This window comes from Panulirus ornatus, chromosome 41 (assembly GCF_036320965.1).
Source record: "Panulirus ornatus isolate Po-2019 chromosome 41, ASM3632096v1, whole genome shotgun sequence".
In the NCBI taxonomy this organism is placed as follows: Eukaryota; Metazoa; Arthropoda; class Malacostraca; order Decapoda; family Palinuridae; genus Panulirus; species Panulirus ornatus.
In genome coordinates, this window is record NC_092264.1 from 2,526,162 (window position 1) to 2,553,792 (window position 27,631).

Consider the following 27,631-nt stretch of genomic DNA (forward strand, 5'->3'; position numbering starts at 1 on the left):
TAGAGAGGTTACGTCACAGGATTAAGTTTGTGTTCAGATCGAAGGAGCAAGATCCTCAGTATTAAACCCTCAGAATCAGTATTTACATGACACTCCAGCAACAAGTCTTTGTGTCATGCCTTTTTTTTCGTGAGGAAGATTTTGTGTTAGTCTTAGAAGTTTCCCACACCCCTGGAGCAAGACTTTGAGGAAGAAAAAAGAATATAGCAATTAATCGGGGATCCGCAGGTGTTTGTAGAAATGGCTCTCATAAAGGCAGAAAGTGTACAGCCGAAGGGAAAGACGAAGGAAGGAAGAGAACTCCACAACGTTATCCCAGGTGGAGGAGTAAGTAAAAAGCAGGTGTCATAACGGTCAATTTTCGAATGACTCGTTTTCTCACAGAAAGCATAGGAAGCCGCGTATATCCTATTTATGTCTTTGATGATATTGATGATGAATTGTGTTGATGGAGATGATTTTTGCAACAAAGATCTCTCTCTCTCTCTCTCTCTCTCTCTCTCTCTCTCTCTCTCTCTCTCTCTCTCTCTCTCTCTCTCTCTCTCTCTCTCTCTCCTCTCTCCCCCATTTAGGATGATTCTTTTAAGCTCTATGAGAATTACTGACACCAAAGAATATTTATCACTTTCATTTATTTTCATAATCCACTTTACAGGGCATGGAATCAGCTTTGGAACTTCAGATAAGATTTGTACCGGGGTCCCTGATCTTGTGTGGGTGGAACTTACTCTACCAGCCACCTCTAGCAACCAGCACACTGGTAGGTGTCAACCTCATGCAAGATTACTTATCATTCTTATCTGTAACTCTGTCCATTATTCAAACTTTGTATTTGATAACATTCGTCCATTAGATAAGGAGTGGCGTGATAGATAGATAAGATTACCTTCCATTTTTACATTTATGTGAGAAAATTTCTTGTGTTTTGAAATCTTACATCTTAGTATTGTGTTTGTATGATGTGATGAACTGTGTAGCGGTAGTATCAACCCGACTCTCATGTGTATTCCGAATGTACCCTCTCATCCAGTATTAAGACCAATGTATGACGCATCCTGCATTTAAATCAGTGTATATTGCAATGTCAGCCTTGCACCCTTCGTCACCCCATTTTAAGTCAAGCATCTTCACCATTGTTGAGCCTCCCATTGTTTGTCTTCAGTGTTGTGGCTCCCAGTGTTTGTCTTCACCAGTGCTGTGACTCCTAGTGTTTGTCTTCATCAATGTTGTTCCTATTGTTTGTCTTCAGTGTTGTGGCCTTCAGTGTTTGTCTTCACCAGTTCTGTGGTCCTGTGTTTTCTTCACCAGTATCGTTGTTCCCAGTGTTTGTCTTCACCAGTGTCGTTGTTCCCAGTGTTTGTCTTCACCAGTGTCGTTGTTACCAGTGTTTGTCTTCGCCAATAATGTGGCTCTCAGTGTTTGTTTTCACCAGTCTTGTGGCTCTAAGTGTTTACCAGTATTGTGGCCCACAGTTCTTCAGCAGTGGGACAACACATGTATCATCAAGATATGTACAATTTGAGTTAATAATCTTTTGAATATATATCTTTTGTTATCATTACCCTCAATATATGAAGGTTTGCAGAAGAGGACATGCAATATTCAAGATGAAAGACTCCTGTCTACCGCATTCATTGTACCACAACTTAGAACAATGATGATAAGACTGGTTACTACAGGCAGGGTTTGCGTTAAGGAACTTCGGCAGTGTTGTGTGGTGGAGGGAGAGGTTTGGACTCCTTACCATCTATCAACTCATCCTCATAATGTGAGTAGATAATTTAGTGTAGTGCTTGCTCGGAGTGGATGTGCATGCTGGTTCAAGAGGGTTCTTTTTCTTGCACCGCGAAACACTGAGACGCTTCGAATCACTGGGACCCTCGCGATTCTTTAGTAACTCCTCGTCTGGACCATACACCGTCCGATACAAATGATGCCAAAAGTGTGTTCCAGCCTCATATGCATCATTAGGAATGTGTTCCAGCCCCACATGCCTCATCAAAAGTGTGTTCCAGCCCCACATGCCTGATCAAGAGTGTGTTCCAGGCTCACATGCCTGACCTACTCATCAGTTGAGTGGCCTTGTCAGCTGAGGCATCCAGGCCTACTGGAGTGTCTCTAGTGGCAGCCCTCACATGGCACTCATCGGTGACACACAGATCTGTAGCACGTACACGTCTATTCCATAGATGTCGCGCCCGAGACTATGCCACTCTCCTATTTCCCAAATAGAGACTCCTCTTGTATTAAAGGCATACCGTCGTCTCTAGACTGGCTGATAGTTTTTAAAGTACACATTGAAATAGCCTATTAGATATGTACATTGATCATAGGCTTGATGAACCTCTGCACAAACAGAAGTTCGACCCAAGGAGATCTGGGGCTCTGCCCAAAATCAGGTTTGCGAGTCTCAAAGTGGTTGTTGGACGCCTTGCTCGGGTTGTCACAGGCTGAGGACCCCAGGGCTGCGCCAGGTTGGCCGCTAGACAGCAAGCGGCACCTCAGCTTTACATTCTTATAATAACGGAAACCATATCGTTGTGGACGTACATATATATATTACATTATATATATATATATATTTTTTTTTTACATGGTCGGATTCTTAGCCCGACCTCAACTTTAGCCATAAATATATACATTATGAATCAAAAAGAGATTCCTAAACTGACCTGATCTGCTTTACTCTTCAGTGGAAAACACAGGATTGACATAACCCTTCTTCCCCTGAGCGTCTTCTGTTGGCGCTACAACATCCTGGCGCTCTTCCCTCTGGTCCACACTATGCGAGATCTCACCTTCGTGGCGACTATCCTCGCTGTGGATACTTCTATAACTCACGCAGTTAACTGGCTGAGTATCATCCGCTATCTGCTTATACTTCTCCTCGACCTGAGTCCCCTCCCTCACGCAGCAGCTGGTCTTGCCGCTGGGGGTGACACTCTCCTTACAGTTGCCGCTGTAACTCTTAAGGCGGTGAGGACCCTTCACTTCAGAGTTGTGATTCCTGTCCCCGGTGGGGTTATCAGCCTCCTCCTGGTACTCCGTCGTGTTGTGGTTGCTATCCTCCCTCTGATGGCAGGTCTTGTCTTGGTTATCGGGAGCTCCTTCCTCACCCCCGCCCTGAGTGTGCTCAGGCTGCACATTGTTCCACGGCTGCTCCTCCCCAGAGGCGAAGATGAGGTAGAATATAGTGTTGAGCACGTAGAGGGCTGCAGCAGTGCCGAACACCTTCCTCCACTGCGTCAGCGTTTGCTGTTAAGAGAAGAGCAACTCTGAACACTGTGAGCTCAAGGGACAGGTGGTTCAATATAGATGAGAGACTGTGTGTGAGAGTGTCAGCGTGGTATAGTTTATACCTGGGAAGGAATATAGACAAGACCAGACTTGGTGAAGACAACAGAAGCCACAGAGATATGCTAAGTGAGCCAGTACCGTGTATCCACTGTAGCATATAGTTTACCTTCTCGTTGCGTTACGTTATTTTCTAGTGCAAAAATATACTCTGAAAATCAGTAGAAAATAAAGAGGTGACCAATGGAGGGAGAGACGCAGATGTAAAACTCTGATCAGTATTAAGAACACACACGCATCATGTGGGTGTGGCAGGGTCAGGACCTTCTGCGTCCGGTCACGTGCATTTACTCTACTGACTAAGCTGCTTTGCCAGTACTATTTGCAATTCTGTTCCCTTTTCTCCCCAGCGGCTTTTATATACTTACACTCGCCACCCTTAGACATAAGCGTCTTTTTCTCTCTCCGGATACACCCCCAGTACACTGGTAAGTCTGTATAAAACTGTGCCCTAGAAGCCAAAATAATGGATTTTTTTTTTTTTTTTTTGGAGGGGGAGGGGGCATTTTTTTTACAGATAGGGATGCAAAAAGTGCACACAGGTAAAGAAATGGAGGGATGTTCTTCACTAATTTCTATGGCATCGGATAGAAATATGAATCTTTTTTATTTTCTTTCGATTTTTTCTTCTGTTTTTGGTAGCTATCGCCTTTACCGATACATTTCCCTGTAGTTCTTATTGCCTTTAGTGGAACATTGCCTTGTAGTTCTTGACTTTTATCTTCTTGCATTTTACGCAGCCTTCTGCTGCTGCTTGTTCCCACCATGCCTAATGCAAGCCTTATCCTCGCACACATGTTTACTTCTTGCTCCGCCCTGATCAGTCTTCCCACCTTCCCTCTCCCTTCCATCTTCCACCCAGCCTTCGTGCTGTCACCCTCCCCCCTCACGTCTTCAGTGTCCCGTCACACTCAACCCCCTCATGTCTTTGATGTCTTCTCCCTCTCCTCCTCACGTCTTCAGTCTCACGTCACCCACCTATTCACGTATATTATGTCTTCTCCCTCTCCTCCTCACGTCTTCAGTCTTGATTTACCCACCTCTCATGTCTTCAGCATCACATTAACGCCATCCACCCTCTCTCGTCAAGTCTCCTTCCTTTACTGTCAATTGTATGTTATTTTATCGTCTCCTAATATGTTCTTTTCTCTCTCTCACTTCGGCTTCTTCCTTTCTCCTCACCTCTTCACCTCTGTCCTTCTTTCATAACCTGCCAGATTCCACTTTCCTTGACTACCCCAAGTCCATCTCCCTCCGTCACATCCAGAGGACTTCCTCTCTTTTTATATACCCTCACACCACGACCATTGAGTAGCAACAGACAACTGGCGAGGCGGGACGTACCCCCAGGTGCAAAAGGCTCTATCAGGGGAACTTCCTGGGAGTTGCAGCGGAAATCGAGGAACCCTGGTCGGAAATTAGCATTTGGCATGTGTGAGGTGAAGGCCCCCGCCGGCTCAGTCTTCCCGTTCTTCAACCACCCAGCCACCTCTACTCAGGTCTCATTCATTCCTGCTCTAACATGAATTGATCGTTTGTTTCTGTAATCATCCTTTATCAGTTCCTTTCCTTTGCGTTGCTATTCATAACAGTCTTAGTGTTTATGTTCTTGTCATGCCATTTAGTTTCGTATTGCAGTATTATCTTTTGATTATCTTTGTTTGATATCTCACTTTGCTTGCAGTTCTCTGTTTAAATCCAAGATGCCTCCATGACTCGTCTAGGGAGACCTGTGGTCGTGATCAGGAAATGTCAGATGTTGATTTACACATTACAACTGTTCGTGAATTATTCAATCGTCTTACCTAAATGATCACCGAGTCCTGTATAGAACATGACCCACACCTGAGGATTTGCGTGGTCAACGGATGCGTGGTGTGAGAGCCAAGCGTCCCTGGTGTGTGCTCTTTTCGGTAATTTATGGGTTTTTATACGTCACTTCCGAAGTGGTACATGTCATCGGGTTTAGGAGGAAGATTCGCGGAGGCCTGTAACGTGTTTCTAAGGAAGTGCGATTCGGGCAAGTGGAACCAGCCACCGTCGAATGGTAGTCACCTCCTTAGATTACAAAATTGTGATATTGTCTGATGCTACTACTACCCAGCCTGGTGATGGCGTTGACCAACCTGGTGGTGGGGTTACCCGGCGGTTGTGACCTGCCTGGTGAACGGCAACCTACCTGGTTGTTGATGAAGAAGCCATTCGTCATAGGGGCGAGGAAACCCGGGATGTTGGCCAGCGTGTTGGTGATGCCACACAGCGTCCCGGCGAAGTTGGGCGACAGGTCGAGCGGATTGACGTAGTGGGCGGAGTAGACGGCCCCCTGGATGGTGATAGGCCAGCATGAGCAGCGCCACCGTGGCCCACACGTGGCACCCGACCCACATGAGTCCCAGTAGGCACAGCGCCGGCCCGATGTTAGCTGTCGGGTATGGTAGGGAATCTCAATGACTGTCACAGAGGATATAGAGCCAAAACCTGGAAAAAAAAAGGCGAAGTCCAAAGACGTCAAAAATGCCTCATAAAACTCAGAATAGAGAAAAAGAAGTACAGAAATACTCTCCTGTTGCAGCTCCCATGTTGTCACCTTGGTCTGCTGGTTGAAATGACGATCTCTGTGCACCCATTACTTCCCACCCAAACAGAAGAGGACCAAGGTGCTCTCCCTGCCTGATCTATTACTCTTCCCTCCCCCTTCACCATCCTCGCTCCTGTCATCCGTCCGCCCCCTCTCCATGCTTCTCCCCTCCCTTGCCAACTCCCCCCCGGACTCACACAGTATATTCGAAGCTTTCCTGACGGCCCCGGTAGACGCGTATCCTCGCTGTAGGAACCAATCGCTGACCACGCCTGCGCCCAGCGTCATTACCCACATCCCAAGGTACGGCAATCCAGAGAGGCTGGCGTTCTGCGGGAGACTTAGCTGGGATAAGGCCATCAAAACTGGGATTACTGAGATCATGTCTTATCATGAGTAGGATTATTGTGGCGTTAAGAGGGCGGTGAATGGGATTATGTGACGCTGAGAGAGTGGTGAGTGGGATTATGAAATGGTCGAGTGCTTAGTGGGATTATTACGGTCAAGGAAGGGTGACGAGTTGGATGATTTGCGATGCTTAGAGTGTGATGGTGATTGGGAGTGCGGTTCGTGGGATTAATTATGATGCTTGGAAGGGTGGGGAGTGAGATTAATCCTAGTGCTTTGGAGGGTGTTCTCTTGGATGAATCATGGTGCTTTGGAGGGTGGCCTCTGGGATGAATCATGGTGCTTTGGAGGGTGGTCTCTGGGATGAATGATGTTGCTTTGGTGGGTGGTCTCTGGGGTGAATCATGGTGCTTTGGAGGGCGTTGGTTTGGAATATCATGCTTCTTAGATGAGGGTAGTCACTTGTAATCATTCACGATGCTCAGTAAGCTACCCCATCACTGCTTACGTTCTCTGATAAATGTGCAAATGGGTCATACTATACATTATATTTACGTTAAAAAGCATCATTTCCGGATGATAAGGTATGAATTTGGTGTTGTTGGAGATCGAGAGATCGATGTATTTCAGTGTCTGCCCATTGGTGGTCAGTTCATGCGAATGAAAGCAGATAGGAACGAGAACAAAGCCTTGTGGTACTCCAGCGTGTACTGGTTGGTGACGAGAGTACAATATGTCAACTTCTATTCATGTCATGTAAATTAGAAGGCGTAATTACATATTCCATTGTGTCCGGGAGAGTAATTAGGGTACAGTCTCCCCACCTCTATTCATGTTATGAGAACAGGAGACCTAATTAGAGAGGCTTATGGTACATTGAAGGACGCACCTGACTACACCCTCCACCGTGTTGAGTTGAGGCTGAGATACTGACCGTTTTGATGTCCTGTTGTAAAACGGTCTTCGCATACAGGGGCACGGCGGAGAGGAGGGAGTAGAACCCCCAGTTGTTTCCCACGGAGGCCACCACAACGGCCCACACCGGCATCGAGGTGAGCACTGCCCTCCACGGCATGTTCCTAGCCTGAAACCATTGCAGTACGTGGTCAGAGTTAGTGGTAGTGCGTGGTGTGGTGATCTCTCTCTCTCTCTCTCTCTCTCTCTCTCTCTCTCTCTCTCTCTCTCTCTCTCTCTCTCTCTCTCTCTCTCTGTCTGTCGCTGAAATCAGGTGTTAATAGCCTACCAGCAGAGCCCCACTTCAAGAGAACCATGAAGGAGACCCCGGTCTGTTGGTGCGTAGGAGAATTGCTCTTGACTGCGTCTATAAAGGAAATGTTCCTCAGATTATCCACGTCGTGTATTAGACCAAAACTAGAATACGTTTGGCCACCACACTTGAAGAGTTACATAGAACTAATAGAGAAGGTTCAGAGGAGTGCAACTAAAGATGATACCAAAGGAAAGCCGAGTTACCGAGAGCGATTAGAAGCCATAGATTTGCCAACAATGGAACAAAGAGGAGTAAGGGTTGAGTTGATTATAACATTTTAAGGTTTTTAAGTAGTTTTATGACGTGTCCAGTCAACAGATTCACGATAAATGCAAAGATAGAGCTACTATGCAAAAACGTGATGGATAAGATAGTATCATAGTAGTCGTGGATGATTGGCATAAGTTCTGAATAGGAAAATGCTGACAACAGTCAGATTTTCAAAAGTTGAATGATAGTAAGAGGAAGTTCAAAAGATGGAGGGAGGGGTGGGAGAGGCATGAGTAGAGAACTCACTTTCCGTATATATTTTTTTATGTATAACGCCCCCAGGGGCGAAAAGTATAGTATAATTAGGTAATTACACACACACACACCGATGTATGTACGAATTCCTTACTTAATCATGCATGATCACAAAAGCACACAGAAGAAACAGCTTCGTCTTGGTTGAAAATAATTTCTTAAACGGATTTCTCGAGTGTTATATTAGATAGATATATTCTTGGTCGAATTTCCTAACTTGATATAAATCACTGGTAGTAGGAAGGTAGACAGCACTCGGATGACAGTAGACAGGGAACAGGTAAGAACAAACAGATGAGAGTAGACAGGTAATAGATGATAACAGACAGTGGACGGGTGACTGTAGACAGGTAAAGAAACATAAACACCGCCCGTGGTGGGGCCATTGTAGGAGGCAAATCGATGCAGTCACTCGTGCCCTTTAAACGCTTGTGGTAGTCGACTCTTTTGTTCATTAGTTTTCCATGCATGGCTGATGAGACGGCGGCCAGGATTGCGATGTCTAGGGTGGAGGTCGTGGCGTCACTGGTACAGGACAGGCAGGGGGTCGTCGTGTATAGGTTACAAGGTAGGGTGGTCGTGGCATCTAGTGTAAGAATAAGGTACGTGGTGTCTAGAATACAAGACGAGAGTCATTGTTTCTAGGGTATGGGGCCTTGGGGGAGGGTCGTGGTGCCTAGAACACCGGGGTCGTGGTCCCATAGGCAATGGAGGTACAGGTCGAAGGTCGTGCTTGCTAGTAGTATAACATATGCCAAAAGGGCGACCGTCGATGTATGGTCAGTAATGAAACAGCATCTCCAGGATTTTCCATTCGTCTGTACTCGTGTACGTAGCGTTTGTTCATAACGTCTGTTGGTGGAGCTATAAGGCCCGATGAGAGTCTGGGTAGAAGGCCAGCCTTGGGGCCTTACTTCCCCCATCTTTTTATCCAACCAAGTCATATTTCAGAATTAGAACACCCTCGTCCTCACTTCCTCAAGGCTACATACCACACCTCACGCATTATGTTTTCCTCCTGAGCGCGTTCCTGTTCCAATTTGGGATATTATTATCATATACTCAAAAAGGTAGAAATGACAAAGGGCTGCTGAGAACGTCCCCTGGCTGTTCCCCTTTTCAGAGAGGAGGAATGGTGGTTCGAAGTTGTTTGCCTCAGGGTCCATGCTGGCCCTCAACGCCGCTGGTAGAGAGAGATTGACTTTAGAGACTCGGTGAATCTAACGAACGTAGGAACATCGACGAAATTCATGTCCTTTGATTTTGTTCTTACTAGTGTGCAGAACGGCATTATTCGTGCGGTGTTGATTTTGAAGAAAGCGGAATACATACTTAGACAAGAATTATTCCAAAGGCGGGGTGTGTGTAAGAATGTGTCATTAAGATATTGTAATACAAGTGGAAACAGTTAATTTTAAGAATCAGCAAAACTCGTGAAGACTTCGTTTCAAAAGTCAGGTTTTGCTTTATTTTTTTAAGTTGTTTCCGTCATGATTTTCCTTTACTTCACTATGGAGGGTATATCTCCTTTTTTTATTTAGAATCTTAGCGATGATTTCGATGTCATTTTCATATATCTCTTCCATTATGTACATGCATATATGGGAGATTATATGGGAAGGTATTGAGTGAGAGGGTAAAGGCATGTACAGAGCATCAAATTGAGGAAAAGCAGTGTGGTTTTAGAAGTGGTAGAGGATGTGTGGATCAGGTGTTTGCTTTGAAGAATGTATGTGAGAAATACTTAGAAAAACAGATGGATTTGTATGTAGCATTTATGGATCTGGAGAAGGCATATAATAGTGTCGATAGAGATGCTTTGTGGAAGGTATTAAGAGGATATGGTGTGGGAGGCAAGTTGTTAGAAGCAGTGAAAAGATTTTACCAAGGATGTAAGGCATGTGTACGAGTAGGAAGAGAGGAAAGTGATTAGTTCCCAATTTGCGGCAGGGGTGCGTGATGTCTCCATGGTTGTTTAATTTGTTTATGGATGGAGTGGTTTGGGAGGTGACTGCGAGAGTTTTGGAGAGAGTGGCAAGTATGCAGTCTGTTGTGGATGAGAGAGCTTGGGAAGTGAGTCAGTTGCTGTTCGCTGATGATACAGCGCTGGTGGCTGATTCGGGTGAGAAACTACAGAGGTTAGTGACTGAGTTGGGTAAAGTGTGTGGAAAAAGAAAGTTGAGAGTAAATGAGAATAAGAGCAAGGTTATTAGGTCCAGTAGGGTTGAGGGACAAGTTAATTGGGAAGTAAGTTTGAATGGAGAAAAATTGGAGGAAGTGAAGTGTTTTAGATATCTGGGAGTGGACGTAGCAGTGGATGGTACCATGGAAGCTCAAGTGAGTCACAGGGTGGGGGAGGGGGCGAAGGTTCTGTGGGCGTTGAAGAATATATAGAAGGCGAGAACGTTATGTCGGAAAGCAAAAATGGGTTTGTTTGAAGGAAAAGTGGTTCCAGCAATGTCGTATGGTTGCGAGGCATGGGCTATAGATAGAGTTGTGCGGAAGAGGATGAGGAAAGATTAACAAAGAGGATATATGTGTCAGAAGTGGAGGGAACGAGAAGTGGGAGACCAAATTGGAGGTGGAAGGGTGGAGTGAAAAAGATTTTGAGCGATCGGGGCCTAAACATACAGGAGTGTGAAAGGCGTGCAAGGAATAGAGTGAATTGGAACGATGTGGTATACCCGGGTCGACGTGCTGTCAATGAATTGAACTAGGGCATGTGAAACGTCTGGTGTAAACCATGGAAAGTTTTGTGGGGCCTGGTTGTGGCCTTTGTTGTCCTTCCCTAGCGCTACCTCGCGCGCGCGTTGGGGGGGGGGTGGGGGGTGCTATTCCATGTGTGGCGGGGTGGTGACAGAAAGGATGAAGGCAGCAAGTATGAATATGTATATATGTTTATGTCTATATGTGTATATACGTTGAAATTTATAGGTATGTATATGTGCGTGTGTGAACGTGTATGTATATACATGTGTATGTGGGTGAGTTGGGCCATTTTCTCGTCTTGTTTTCTTGCGCTAAGTCGCTAACGCGGGAGAAAGCGACAAAGTGTAGTGTGTGTGTGTATATATATATATATATATATATATATATATATATATATAGAGAGAGAGAGAGAGAGAGAGAGAGAGAGAGACAGAGAGAGATGATGCTCAAGATTTACCTTTATTTAAAATGCCTTCAGCGCAATCGGTAAACTTTAATTAGAATAGTTAAACTTTAAAAGTAAAAGTTAACTCCGCAAATATATTATCGCTCTCCAGACTGAATAAGATCAATTCATTTAATTTTCTTCGACATTCCTTAGCTCAGTTTAACCCATTTTTAAATAAATCTTATCGATTTATCCGTTTTATTTAATTGTCAACGTGTAACCTATTATTCTATAGTTACTGATAAATTTGGTGAGTTCATTCTCAAGAAAACGGAAGCTGGTAAAAGCGAATTTCAGAAAACGAAGGATGTTTTTAGAGGGGTAGCTCTTACAAAATTTACCGATGCAACATACACCCTAAAAACTTGTTTGTTTGGTACAAAGCAAATGATACATTGTTACATTGTGTTGCTTTCACATTTGTAATTTGGCGAATATGCATAACAAGTGTTCCTAAAGACAAAAATTGATTTAATTTATTTTGAACACCACTGAACACGACGCTACACCGCTTTGAACACGACGGTACAAAACTTGAGTTCGATAGTACGACTCTCGAGCGCAACGGTACGACCCCTGATCTCGACGGTACGAGCCTCGGGTATGATTGCTCGACATGTTACTTTAAGTATATGAAATACGTGTAGCCCGACAATGATGGAAGGATAAGACGTCGTGCACTACCACACTTTAGTCATGTGTATTTACCCTTGTCGTCAGGGGTCAGTTGAAGGAGTGTGACAGTCATAAATGACAACGAGTCATCGGAAGGCTAAACAGTAATAACTCACAGATTAGCAGTTTAACTATCATAAACGACGATCATTAGCTTCAGGGTTGATGACCAGACATTAATATGATAGGAAAGAATATCACCGGTGGATCTCGCCATACAGTTGATCAGAGAGAAGACTGCGATTATCGAAGTGTTTAAAGGATATGGTAATTGAGGAGGGATTCAAAGGCTCTGGAAATGGTAGATGAGACGATAGTTAGAGAGGTCAGAACGGTCAGCCTTCTTAGGGTTGGTAGGTAGCAATGTATTCCTCCAAGAAGAAGGAAAAGTTTTGTTTTTTTAAGCAGAAACGGAACACGAAAGTAGACCAGTCCCTATGATACACTAAACTGTAGTTACGGACTCATCCGAGTGCCTTGCACCCACCCACACACACACACACACACACACACACACACACACACACACACACACACCCACACTCACGAACCTTTTTACTCTTGCTGTTGCCGATGGAGGAGGTGATGTAGTGCTTCTCCTGGTGGGAGATCCAGCGGAAGTTCTCGGGCGTGTCTGTCATCACGAAGAACCAGACCATGCACCAAGCCAGCGTCAGCAGCCCCTGCAGGTAGAACACCGCCTCCCAACCCATCACCTCGATGATGAACGCCGACACAGGGAAGGCCACTAGGGTTCCCGCCGGAGCTCCTATCAATGGGAAGGAAGGAGAGATGAGAATCTCCTCTGAAGGGGAGGGGGGAAGCTCCTCCTACTGTAATACCACTAACATGCAAGATCCCCACATCTAATAAACACTCCCAGGTGGATTGCCAGAGGCGGTCAGTACCTGCGTAGATGAGAGAGGAGAGTGTAGAGCGTTCCATAGGCGGCGCCCAGCCAGAGATCAGCACTTGGATGGATGGCGACGTCACACCCTGGAAAAGATTCCTCCACTGTACACACCCGAGCAACATTCAAACACTATTCCAGTTTAACTTATGAATATTTGGTTAAGTAAGGCAAGAAATATGCATGCTGCACCTGAATATATTGGTGTGACTATTACATATATCATTCGTGCAACAGCAGTGCATAAATATAGTGTTTTGTTTACTGAATTGGAGATTTGTTAGTCTGTTTTGTTGGTCATATTGGGAAAACATGATTGCAGCAATGGAAGCCCAGCTCGCGCTTTTTACAACTAAAACTTTTATTATTATCATTATTATTATTATAAATATTAATATTATTATTATTATTATTATTATTATTATTATTATTGATAGCAGTAGTAGTATCTCAGTATGTTTTTTAATTGGACATGTATAAATGTATTCTTAGTATTTAGGAGGGGGCGAAGGTTTTGCGAGCGTTGAAGAATGTGTGGAAGGCGAGAACGTTATCTCGGAGAGATATATGTTATATGGTTGCGAAGCATGGGCTATGCATAGGGTTGTGCGGGGGAGGGTGGCTGTGTTGGAAATGAAATGTTTGAGGACAATATGTGGTATGAGGTGTTTGATCGAGTAAGTAATGAAAGGGTAACAGAGATGTGTGGTAGTAAAAAGAGTGTGGTGGAGAGAGCAGAAGAGAGTGTATTGAAATGGTTTGGTCACATAGAGAGAATGAGTGAGGAAAGATTGACAAAGAGGAAAGATGCGTCAGAGGTGGAGGGAACGAGGAGAAATGGGAGACCTAATTAGAGGTGGAAGGATGGAGTGAAAAAGATTTTGAGCGATCGGGGCCTGAACATACAGGAGGATGAAAAGCGTGCAAGAAATAGAGCGAATTGGAACGATGTGGTATACCGGGGTCGACGTCCTGTCAGTAGATTGAACCGTACATCATATATTATCCTCAAACATTTCAATTCCAATACATCCACTCTCCTCCTCACAACCCTATCTATAGCCCATGCCTCGCAACCATATAACATTGTTGGAACCACTATTCCTTCAAACATACCCAGTTTTGCTCTCCGAGATAACGTTCTCGCCTTCTACACATTCTTCAACGCTCCCAGAACCTTCGACCCCCACCCCCTGTGACTCACTTCCGCTTCCATGGTTCCATCCGCTGCTAAATCCACTCCCAGATATCTAAAACACTTCACTTCCTCCAGTTTTTCTCCATTCAAACTTACCTCCCAATTAACTTGTCCCTCAACCCTTCTGAACCTAATAACCTTGCTCTTACATTTACTCGCAACTTTCTTCTTTCACACACTTTCCCAAACTCAGTCACCAACTTCTGCAGTCTTTCACCCGAATCAGACACCAGCACTGTATCATCAGCGAACAACTGACTCACTTCCCAAGCCCTCTCATCCACAACAGACTACATACTTGCCCCTCTCCCCAAAACTCTTGTATTCACCTCCCTAACCACCCCATCCATAAAAAGAATTAAACAACCATGGAGACATCACGCACCCCTGCCGCAAACCGATATTCACTGGGAACCAATCACTTTCCTCTCTTCCTTACATCCTTGGTAAAAACTCTTCACTTTTTCTAGCAACTTACCTCCCTCCTCATAGACTCTTAATACCTTCCACAAAGCATCTCTATCGACCCTATCATATGCCTTCTTCAGATCCATAAATGCTACATACAAATCCATCTGTTTTTCTAAGTATTTCTCACTTACGTTCTTCAAAGCAAACACCTGATCCACACTTCCTCTGCCACTTCTAAAACCACACTGCTCTTCCCCAATCTGGTGCTCTGTGCACGCCTTTAACCTCTCACTCAACACCCTCCCATATAATTTCCCATGAATACTCAACAAACTTATACCTCTGGAATTTGAACATTCACCTTTATCCCCTTTGCCTTTGTACAGTGGCACTATGCATGCACTCCGCCAATGCTCAGGCACTTCACCATGAACCATACATACAGTGAATATCCTTACCAACCAATCAACAACACAGTCACCCCCTTTTTTAATAAATTCCACTGCAATACCATCCAAACCCGCTGCCTTGCCGGCTTTCATCTTCCGCAAAGCTTTCACTACCTCTTCTCTGTTTACCAAACAATTCTCCCTGACCCTTTCAATTCACACACCACCTCGACCAAAATACCCTATATCTGCCACTCTATAATCAAACACATTCAACAGACGCTCAAAATACTCTCTGTATCTCCTTCTCACTTCATCACTTCTTGTTATTGATTCCCCTTGAGCCCCCTTCACCCTTAACTGCCACATCACTCACTTTTGCATTCAAATCACCCATCACTAAAACCCAGTCTCGTGCATCAAAGCTGCTAACACAGTCACTCAGCTGCTCCCAAAACACTTGCCTCTCATGATCTTTCTTTTCATGACCAGGTGTATAGGCACCAATAATCACCCATCTCTCTCCATCCACTTCCAGTTTTGCCCATATCAGTCTAGAGTTTACTTTCTTAAACCCTATCACATACTCCCATAACTCCTGTTTCAGGAGTAGTGCTACTCCTTCCCTTGCTCTTGTCCTCTCACCAACCCCTGACTCTACTCCCAAAACATTCCCAAACCACTCTTTCCCTTTGCCCTTGAGCTTCGTTTCACTCAGAGCCAAAACACCCAGGTTCCTTGCCTCAAACATACTACCTATACCTCCTTTTTTTCTCATCTTGGTTACATCCACACACATTTAGACACCCCAATCTGAGCCTTCGAGGAGGATGAGCACTCCCCGCGTGACTCCTTCTTCTGTTTCCCCTTTTAGAAAGTTAAAAATATAAGGAGGGGAGGTATTCCAGCCTCCCGCCCCCGTCCCCTGTAGTCACCTTCTACGACACGAGGGAAGCACCCAGCTTTACATGGGCACAGACAGTTGCATATCATGTGTATACATATGCATATTTTTCCCTTGCATATTCCCGGTATTTGACATATTCATTTCTGTGAAGGCTCAGTCTATAAGTCACCACTGTAATATCAGTAAGTTGAGCAAGTCGTCGCCCCTGAGTTAGGAGTATGGCCGCCCCACTAAGCTATTCCCGATAATGGCAATATATTTATCAGAGAAATACGTACCGCCAGCCTCCATTTGCCCGTTTTCTAAGGATTACATTTTGCAGTAAAGGTTCCAGATTGGCAAATAACGATGATGGCTGACGTCATGCGGAGGCCGCCAATAATACTCTGTTGTGAAATGAAGACATGAACCTACTCCGCATGTTGAAATAGAACTGAGATAGTAATTTTCCTTTTAGAAATATATACAGCGTTTGGAATGGACGAAGCCCCACGACTCGTGCTTGACTTAAGCTGAAATTTAAGTGAAGTTCGAGTTCGTCTTCACCAGCGGCGTCTCCCTGGCCACAACTGAGGTGGCCAGCAGACGTGTGGCCACCGCTGCATAATATGAGATGTACCCTTAAGCATGCGTTCCCAGAGAGCCATAGATTAACTGTTGTGATCTGCAATTGATCATTTTTCATCCGTGGAGTCGAAAGTGGTTAATAGGATAGCCGGACAGATCCTGCAATCACCCGAATCTTAACGGTTGCGGGTTGGAATCCCGGACAGGGGAGCCAGCCGGCTCACAGTCAACTCAGCCGTTCATCCTCCCTTATTGGGGCTGGTCGATGCGTGTGTACCTGGCGTGCCAGCTGGAGTGTGCCTTATTTGTGTGTATATACGCAGTATTTAAGGCTTGGTGAATATACGAGATTAAGAAACAGGGATACAACGCGTGTGTGAGACTGCCCATAACGTAAGAATAGTAGTGATGACACGCACGCGCACACAAGGTCTCCACCGTTAACACCCCCAACAACACAGCTCCTGCGAGCGGGACCGGTGGCGACCAGCCATCTGGTCGTTTGCTGTTGCTGAAAGAACTAACTCCACGGACGTGCGAGGAGACTGGTCGTTGTGGATTATGCGTCGGGGGAATATGGAGAGAGACAGAGACTGGGTTAGATGTTGATGTTATGTTTTACGATAGGGATATGGGTGCGTTACGCTCGTAGAGACAAATTGGGTGAGGAGAAGATGGGGCAAGAGAGGAGCTGATGAGGACTTGGTGGGCCATTCGGGAAACGCGAGATTAGGGCGAATGGAGCGAGGTGGGTAGCGAATGAAGATCCTGTTTAAGGTGTCGTGATGGTGTGTTGAGAGAGAGAGGGAATGACCGCTATCACTATGGGAGGAGGAGAATGGAGAGAAACTTCTAAAATTCACCCGAATCTTGGGATTATATTCAATTTGATACATTTACTTACAGAACGAAGTCGAGAAATGTGTTTCCAGATAACTGCGGCTGTGATGTGAGAAAGGAAAATGGATGTGTACCATTGCAATTGGTTAATGTAGGAACAGCCTGTTTACTCACCTGTGCACTTGTTTCCGCGTATCTGTCCATTAATTTCTTAATCTTTCATAAACAAATGGCATCTGGTTTGATAAGGGAAGTGCTTGTTGCCGACGGTATATTTCTAAGCCATTGTAGTTCCGTTATGCTGTGGTCGGCCGGTGAAAAACACTTGTTTCTTGCTGATATCATTTGTGTGTCTGTTCTCGTTACTGAAGGCCTTATCATGTACACGTTTGTTTTATCCTTCACCTAACTGTTCAGGGTTTCATGAAGACGCTCATGAATGATTATGAGTAGGAATGGCTGATTTACTCCGCTGCTTTATCCAGAACCTCATGATTACGTTTTTTGAACTGGTCAGGTGTTGCCGCGCTAGACTGGTCTGCTCTACTAGGCTGGTGTTGCCGCGCTAGACTGGTCTGCTCTACTAGGCTGGTGTTGCCGCGCTAGACTGGTCTGCTCTACTAGGCTGGTGTTGCCGCGCTAGACTGGTCTGCTCTACTAGGCTGATGTTGCCGCATCTAGGCTGGTGTTGCCGCACTGGGCTGGTGGGCCAGACTTGGCTGGTGTTGCCGTCTTGACATAGCCATTTCCTCTTCACATCACCTGTGAAGAACGTATATTCTAGACCTTCACTCTCCCTACCAGTAGCATGTACAGGTAAACGGAATGTACACACATGGAGAAGACGGATCGGTACATGTCGCCAATTTTATCTTCAAGGAAGTTGATGTAGTTTCGTGCGTTCGACCCGTCACCGGTTAGCTGAAAAGGGTCATTCCCCGAGCTTGACCTAACCTTATCTAACCAAGTCTAAACTGTAATGTGTATGGAAGAAAATTCCTATCCTCGCTATAGGGAACAAACAAGATACCCACTTCGTGTGTGAAACGCTACTCCAACATCATATCATCCGTGGTATTGATGGGTTTGTAAGCGTATCCTGTTTTTCAAGTCTTTAAACAGGACTTCCGCCTACATATTCACGAGCATCTGAAAGGCCAGGGGGGCATGCCAACTGTTCTCTGTTCTTCCCTGAACATGCAGGTTACTCCCAAGTAAATGTATGCACGTGTGTGCATTACTTCAAGTTGAGTTAAGGAATGGAGAGGGGGAAGATAAAGCCATTCTTTTATGAAATACGAATTAAGAGCTCAGAAATCTACATATCTTGTCAGTGCATGTTCCAGAAGTTGAAAGAATATATATGAATAGATAGTAAGGATATGAGAGACACACGTCTTTGAATATCCAGGGCAGTATAGGACCGTGGTCGTGAGTCGACGAAGACTTACCAGGGAAAAGCCCACCAGGATCCTGATCAGGATGAGCAGGATATAGGAAGCTTTAGCAGCGACTGGCTGGAGGAGGGTAAGAAGAGCAGCAGAGAGGAGGGAGCCACCCAACACCCGCCGTGGACCCCACATCTCCGCCACTCGACCACCGGGCAGCTGTGTCCATATGTTGCCGTAAAAGAACGCTCCGTTGACCAACCCCTGCGTCCACTCATCCCACGGCAGGTCACCACTCTGACGGAGGAGGAGAGGAAAAAAATAGCCTCGTTAAGTACGCTGACCACTGCAGCAGAGGTAAGTAACAATGGAAAACTACGTCAGTGTAGTTAAGGCGATAATAAGAGCAGCTCACACCTCGCCTGGGTATTTCAAGGCTGCTTGAGCAAAACAGTTATAATGTTCGGAAAAGAATTTCAGGCATTGTACAGGACTGAGGAGCTTCGAACAATATTAAGATCGAGTCAGAATTGAATGCAGCAGCTGTAATTATCGTCGAAGTGTTTACAAGAAATGTCACTGCAGATTATTTAAACAATATCACTGTATTACATGAGCAAACAAGGCCATTCATGACCCCGGCAGTCGATAGATCTAAGGCCAGAGGAATGAACCATACCATGAGCGAGGCAAGACTTTGAAACCCCCGTGGCTGTGAGGAGCACAACACGTCTCACTCATAACACCCTTGGCCTTCATAACATGAGTGTTCAAGCTAGTCTACGCTCCTGCTTGAGCCGTGTCACCTGTGAGGTATATGATTAATACTGCGGGTATCTTCAGAGCTGTTGTTGTAAATTCCTCCTGTTATCACTATTGTTATCGGGGGGAAAACTCTCTTTCCTTTGTTACCGGTAAAGTGCTATCATGAGTATACAAAGTGGCGCCATCTACGGCAACAGGAAAATCTTCATCAGACACCCGCGTGATTATAATTAGTGTCTTGTACATAGCTAGAATATTGCTAGCACGTATCACTCTAATTGACGTGACCTATAATCATAATCATTTACCATCCTCTTTATAACACAATTCCCTCAGTGTTGTCATCATCATTACCTCCATTATCATTACCTACATTTTTGTCATTATCATCAGGGATCAAATTGTATCGTAATTCTTGGCAAATGCTAATATTTATACGTATATTTTAGAACATTATTTTACACTACTGAGGTTGTACTTAGTATACCGTGTTCAATCTTGTGGTTCTAAACAGCTCGAGAGCAAGCGAGCTGGCAAGCAGCGGGTAAATGAAGAAATACTGTGGAGGTGGATGACGTAAAACGGAAGATATGTCTGGAAATTTACATATCTTTTGATAACGACACGTAATACTTTATGTTCTTCTCTGTGTTTTCCTGGAAGCATTATAATCGTTAGGGTCGTCTGCTTTCCAGAAGAGAGACCAGTTTATATGAATATCTATAAACTTCCACGTACTGTTTCAAAACGTTCTTCTTGATAGAACGTTTGTTTACATAGCGCCACCGTGTAGAGAAAGCATATGGCAATAACATTAATATGAATCTAAATATGATACTAGAAATATATGAGGTACATGTCTTCCCTGTAGGTGAAGCTGGAAGAAATCCTCATTCATTCTCTTCATTTGTATCGGTATTCGTCATTCTCTTACAGCTTTTGGGACACTACATTTTCTCCTTTTCTTCAAAGCTTCCCATTGCTTTGTTGCTTCGTTAACCTTACTGCTATAAGTGCACTCTGATGATGTCAGGATATTTGACCAAAGGGAAACGAAGTCTTTGATATGATTCTTGGTGATATTCAGTTGTTAATGTCTCTGCGGACTTAAAGTGGACTTTCACCATCATCGTCACTATCATTATTACTATAATATTCCTCTATCGTCAACATTGCCAATATTTTCACCATCACCGTGGGACTTGCCTCACTTTCACGGTTATTTACATCACCATCTTCATATTCGTTTCTTTCACTATCACCACAACCATCATCATCATCATCGCGTTCGTTACCAACACCACTATCAGCATTGCTAACACACAGGTCACATCACCATCTTTTAATGCATCACCATCGCTCTCACCATTACATACATCATTATCAGTGTCAGGTCACCATCATAGCCGAAATCTGTTATCAACTTCAAGTACCATTATCACTGTTATCGTCTCTTAACTGATCACTTTCACTGACGTCATCATCAACATCACTATGATTCATCACGTCTTCCTCACCATCATCGTCACTTTCACTGTGACCATCACTGTCGTACCACTATAGCCAGGATCATCATTTTCTTTACATTATCACTATCATCACTATAGAAGCTGTGTCGTTCACTGCCATTAGATGACATCTTCACTATCAGCATGTCGTTCTTACTGCTGTCACTATCACGACGGGTTTCCATCATGTTCATTTCTGTCATTATCAGTATCGTCACCTCTATCACTAGCCATCATTATCATCATTATCATTCTGTAGTGTCACTATTATGCTCATGATCACCCGTATTATCTTGGTAAGCCCCAAATGTCACAATTGTCATCGCTGTTTTCAGAATGATCAGTTCTTTTTCGAACGCGGATTTTGCCAGTCATTTTCATCACCGTCATCGTAGCTACCGTTGTGGTCACCATCATCACTATCGTGACGGTTTATCCCGCTTTCATCATCATCATCACACCCGCTGTCACCTTCTTCACTCCCATCACCATTTTTTATGATTATCGCTATTATCGCCACCGTGACTTGCGCATATATATCACCATTTTCTTTATCACTCATTATCTTTATCACCTTCACTATCATCAGCAATTTAGTTATCACTAATATTATTATTGTGACCGTCACCTCAGTCATATCATACCAAGATAAGTCTCTCTCTCTCTCTCTCTCTCTCTCTCTCTCTCTCTCTCTCTCTCTCTCTCTCTCTCTCTCTCTCTCTCTCTCTCTCTCTCTCTCCTACCTTGCCCGATTCTTCCCGGTGTGAATTACAAGAGATATAATCCATTTGTGCTTTGAAGCCTCGTCTCGTATCTCTTTCTGTGGTGGACGTATCACCCTTGTTAATGTGTGTGTGTGTGTGTGTGTGTGTGTGTGTGTGTGTGTGTGTGTGTGTGTGTGTGTGTGTGATACCTACCAGTTTGTTTAAACCTGTTTGCTTATACATTCGTGGTCTGTGTCTTGGTCTTTTTCTTTTTCGTATATTTCTGAGTATCTGTTTTATTACCAACTTGTCATGCCCAAGTTTATGCACGGGGCACGTCCTTCTTACACACTACAGTGGCACGTCCTTCTTACACACTACAGTGGCACGTCCTTCTTACACACTACAGTGGCACGTCCTACCTACACCCACAGTGGCACGTCCTTCTTACACACTACAGTGGCACGTCCTACCTACACCCACAGTGGCACGTCCTACCTGCACCTTACAGTGGCACGTCCTACCTACACCCACAGTGGCACATCCTTCTTACACACTACAGTGGCACGTCCTACCCACACCTTACAGTGGCACGTCCTACCTACACCCACAGTGGCACTGGTAAAACTAACACCAACACGAGACATGTCCGCTACTAACATAGGAGGTGAGTGGCTGGGAATGGTCATGAGGCGCAGGGCAGACATCTTTTGCGAGGTCTGCCTGGCCCTCCAGAGCCTCCCTGCCGACATCGCTGTACAGGGTGCCGTTGACGGTTGCGTTCAGTGTAGGGCTGAGGGTGGTGTTGTGGTTGGTGAGGGCGTTGACGTCGTACTTCACCATCGCCACGATGGTGAAGGTGATGTTCACCCGCAGGAGGTAGTTGCACATGATGCCAAGGAAAGCCAGCATAGCCACCAGGTACCGCACCGGAAAACATCCTGTGGGAAGAGAAAGAGAGATGTGGTTAAGGGCTGTGGCAACGGATTCGCAGGGGAGGGTGAGGACGTATGGCAAGGGTATTGGCAACGCATGGTATAGTATTTAGAACGAACATCCGGTATAGACTGGACAACCGTGGTACGGGTCGTGACAAGTTATGGTCTTGGCGACGTGATAAGGTCGTCATGACCCCATGTCTCAGGACTTGGGGAAAGGGTAAAAAAAATCATGGTTTGTGCCATGAGGGGAAGTATTTACGTCGCGCTGATATACAGCACTAGCCAGGGTAACACATGACGGAGTGACAGGGGTACAGGAAAGGGGTGCTGGCAACACAGATGACACTGCTAGGGTGATACAGGGTACAACAGATTATGAGTGGAGGCGATCTCCCTGCCGACCAGTCAAAAAAGACACAGACGTCTACCCCTCATCCCTTGAAGCTTTGACTGTGACCTGCGCGGGTCTCGGATGCCTCTGTGCCTCCACTGCTCGACCTAGGACCAGTCAGGTTGTTTCAGGCTGTAGCTTGTACCGCCACGTGCACACCTTCCTCACCCTGACTGATCAGGTGCAGTCTGTCAGCCATTGGTGTGGCGAGTTCTCGAACTTGTGCGAGTGGCCCGATAGTGAGCGGGGCAGTCAGTCTTTAACCTAGACTGATAGCACGTGTGAGCTTTCCCTCACTGTACGTATTTATGGCAGCTTTAAATTCTAGTGGCGGTGTTTCATAGCCCTCCCCTCCGTGCACAAAGTTGCACTTGTCTTCGTAAGTGGCCCAGAGATCAGAGTTTCAGCCTTCTCAAATCGTCACCAGAAGTCTTGGTCTTTGACTTAGTCGTTCCTGGTTGTGAACGATCTCGTTGCATTTTCAAACACGACGGTGTTTCTTTCGTCTTCAAAAAAAAAAAGGAAATTTTAGTGTTCTAACCACATCAGGACGCGCCGTGCGCTGATTTTTTTTCTCTCTTTTTTTTAAGGAGTGAGATTTGATTCAGCTTCGCTTCCTAAAAACTAGCCCCAAGAGGTGTCTGCTGTCTAAGGGTTAACTCGTTTGTAACGGATTCGTAGCCTGTAAGATTTTGTTAATCTTTTAGAAAACGTGATGTGGATAGACTCAGATTACCCCCGCTGCCTCCTGTCACGTATCATCATCCCTAAAGCTTTTCTGAGGCGAGGTTTCGAAGTGTCCTCGAGCTGTGAGAGCTGCAGCGGAGACGAGGGAGGTGGCTGATGGGAGCCCAAACCTGTTGCAGGAGGGTCCGGTCCGCGTTGGGATCCAACCCAGGTACTCGAATGGAAAAATGAGCCACGCGATCCACATTTACTACGTTGTAGGGCGGCTTTAGCCATGTAGATGTCTTTTAACACCACAGCACCACCACTGTGGCAGATAGAGGCGTGTGAGGTTGTGGAAAGTTCATGTAGTTGTATCATATAGGAAGATACAAAATGCATTCTTCAATATATTTACCGAAGACTGCAGTCAGTGAAAAAGTATTGCAAAGTTCGGTATATCGAGGACAACAGCTTTGAGACTGAGGCTTTTTGTGTGTATGTGTGTGTGTGTGGCGCCATTACTGGGCTTTAGGATGCAATAACATTTTGAACTGTCATCACCAGAGGTGCGCGAATACCATGATGGGGTCGTCGGAACGCGAAATCTTATTCCAGCATAGAAACAAGACTCTCTCTCTCTCTCTCTCTCTCTCTCTCTCTCTCTCTCTCTCTCTCTCTCTCTCTCTCTCTCTCTCTCTCTCTCTCTCTCTCTCTCTCTCTCAGCCATACGAGAGTTTACCCTCTGTTGGTCAAAACAAAGCAGACCTGATACATCTCTCACACCTCCCATCTCCACATAAATGAGATAGAGCGAGATATCTTTACATTCTCTACCTCCTTTAGGCCATGTTTCATCATCAGGTCGACAGACGCCATCACTTTTGGCCACCAATGCCTTACAGCGAAACCCAACAGTTATGGTTCGTTATCTTTTATTGTAATTACCTAGTGTACAGTACGGGGAGGGACTGCTACACCCGTAGCGCCCCATCACTTGAACCTTCCTTGTTATTACATACATCCACCACTCTCATACTATGCTAATACTTCCCATCATCCACCACTCTCATACTATAATAATACTTCCCATCATCCACCACTCTTATACTATGACAATACTTTCCATCATCCACCACTTCTATACTGTGGTAATACATCCTATCATCCACTACTCTTATATTATAAGAGTTTTACATCATCCATCACCCTTATTCATCATTTTTTTTTGAAGGTTTCTAGCTTCATATCATGCTACATCCTCTCATTATATTACATCTGTCGAAGAACTGTACACTATGTACATCATGAAGCTGATTTAAAAAACTTAAAGGCAGTGATCAGGTCACCCCTCACTCTCCTCTCTTCCATGGTGGACAAATTGAAGGCCTCTTACCCTTTTCCTATAACTCAGCTTCCTCAATTCTGTTATCTTGATTTTTTTTGTGTGGGAATACCTATTTGCACTGCACGGGGGGGAAGGGGAGAGAGAGAGAGAGGGGGGGTATCTCTGCGCGCGCGCGTCGAGTTTTGTGACCTTAGCCTGAGCTTCGTCAGCCCTTCTGAATCCATCCCTCTCCAGGCTTGTGGTGCCTGGAATCCAGATGGATGGAACCTTACTCCTGGATGGTGCAGGGTTCCAGCCCGGGGGGGTGCAGAAGAGCTTGTAAGCTGCACCACGGCAGACGAGGTCATACACTTGGAGGGGGGGGTAAGGTCACCCCCTAACTATTCCATGGGCTGGGGTCAAGAAAAGTAGGTGCCAGCCTGTCCAATTGAGTTCGAATCCTGGTTACGGCAGTGGGTCCACAATCAAATCCAGTTGTTCACCCATCCCTAGGAGTTGGGTTGATGAAATGGCTACCTGGCTTAGGCTAGGGTGTATATATATATATATATATATATATATATATATATATATATATATATATATATATATATATATATATATATATATATGTATATATATATATATGTATATATATATATATATATATATATATATATATATATATATATATATATATATATATATATATATATATATATATATATATATATATATATAGAGTTAATGGGATGGCCTTGATTGGGGCCTCAGCGGCCCGAGCCGTCTCAGCTAACATAAGAAAATAAATCAATAAAAAACTAGGGAGGTTAGGTAGCTAGGCCATGCACTGGTGTTAGATGGGAGTCCATGGGAAAGACGGATGACAGAGGGCACGTCGGCCCCTGTGCAGGTTATCCATCTTTGACAAGGTCATATTAGGCTCACGTTAAAGATTCATATCATAACCACAAGACAGCACTATCCAAGAGGAATGATTAAGAGCAGTTATGTCATTCGAAGGAGGAATTATTTCGTTACCAATGATCTAATCAGGAATGTAAAAACTGGAAATGCCAAGTTTTCCTCTCGAACTGATTCCTCTCTCCCTCTCTCTCTCTGCTCACTATGGCTTATTTTCACGTAATTTTGGTCAGTTCAAGATTACTGAAGATGATTGGCTCTCGAACAATGGCAGACATGACGGCACAGGGATGTTGGCAGAGGTGCTATGACAACAGTTGTATGTGCGCGTTTGTGTGTGTGTACACGACATCTTTACCAGCATTTGCAGTCTTGTTCAGCTGGCACTATACCTTAGTCCAGCTGGCTCTATACCTTAGTTCAGCTGGCACTATACCTTAGTTTAGCTGGTTGTGTACCTTATTCAAGCTTGCTATATGCCTTGATTCAGTTAACTTTATACCTCAGCTCAGCTGGCTCTTGTACCTTAATTCACCTGGCTCTAACGCCCCTAAGTTTACCTCCTAATACGTCCTTTGACAGCTGGCTGTACAGCTTCAGCCACTTGGTTTTACATCTTGAGGCCAGCTGGCCGTAGATCTTAAGAACCATCTGGTTCTCCATAACCCCCAGGTGGTGTGGGATAGGGTAGGAGGTTTGGGATCACAGTGCCAGTTTAAGGTCTGTCCTCTTCATATTCGTAGCCAATGATTAACATAGCCTGAGACGGAGACAGGAATCGACGCTGGGGTAGTGAGGAAAACTTAGCAGAGTCGCGTCGGAAAGCATCGCCAGACAGACGACTTCTGGAAGTGGCCTTTAGGGAAACTCTGGTGTTGAGAATTGTATAAAAATGGAAAACCTCCTTGGTAACGACATCTTTAATGTTATCATAATTTTTATTATCGCTAGTTGTAGCAGTTGTATCTATTGCTTTTCAATTCTCTATCCATATTCATAACTAGCGTAAGATGCTACTTCATGTTAAAGCTTCAGGAAAATGACCCTGAACTTATGTAAACAAATGCATTAAGTTGCGGATACTGATGTAAATAAGCTGACCGCATTCCAGACAAGTGAAAACAATCGAATCGAATCGCAGGTGGTTAAGCAAACAAGCTTCGACTTCCAGGTGTCACTCGAAAGAAACGGTTCAGATTCCCGGTATTAAAGCAGATAAACTTGAAATTCCAGGCACCACTACAAATAGTTGATATTTCATATGTTAACGCAAAGAAACTTCGAATTCCAGGAGACACCACAAACAAGCATTCCATATTCCAGGTGTTCATGCAGACAAACTTGAAATTACAATGACGAATGTGAAAAAAAAAAAAATCATTCAAACTGTTGATGCATTTTCAAAAGCATATTTGTTCAAGAATCTTTCTTGGAAGAAGTGTATGAGTCATGAGAATACTTGTTTTTGTGGAAGGATATTCATGGAAATTAGCTTGCGAAAGATTGTCACGAAAGTTAAAAGGGCAAGGGGTTGCAAGGTCACTGAGTATTGTAAGTCAAGCAGGATCGAGCCTCTCACGGTACCGTACTCACAAAATCTATTGCTCCAATAAACGGTTCAGCACCTCTTTCTTACACATCTGGTAACTGAAGACCACAGGCGGGAAAAAATAGGTTCCAGTGCCTTTACTACTTCCTTTTAGCATTGGGTCTCATCATGTAAAAAAAGAAGATAGAAAAAATATGTTTAAGAATTATTCAGCGACTCATTTTGCTTTGCATTTGGTCACGTAATTACGAGGATGAAAATGTACTCATACATTTTTCTTTATAGATCTGGTCACTACACTAAGATGAATAAAAAAAAAAAAAAAAGAAGGTAGAATAT

The 27,631-nt window shown here is 44.6% G+C and overlaps 1 protein-coding gene across 1 annotated transcript; it reads right to left on the minus strand.

Moving 5' to 3' along the window:
• Window positions 1–657: 657 nt before the first annotated feature.
• LOC139761758 (sialin-like) lies at window positions 658–26,406 on the minus strand. Its single transcript, XM_071686193.1, is given in 11 exon segments — window positions 658–3,255; window positions 5,534–5,689; window positions 5,691–5,776; window positions 6,130–6,262; window positions 7,215–7,364; window positions 12,459–12,676; window positions 12,816–12,903; window positions 18,581–18,814; window positions 22,155–22,518; window positions 23,563–23,820; window positions 26,279–26,406. Coding segments are annotated over 11 exon segments (2,388 nt in total). The 3' UTR covers window positions 658–2,682.
• Window positions 26,407–27,631: the final 1,225 nt, after the last annotated feature.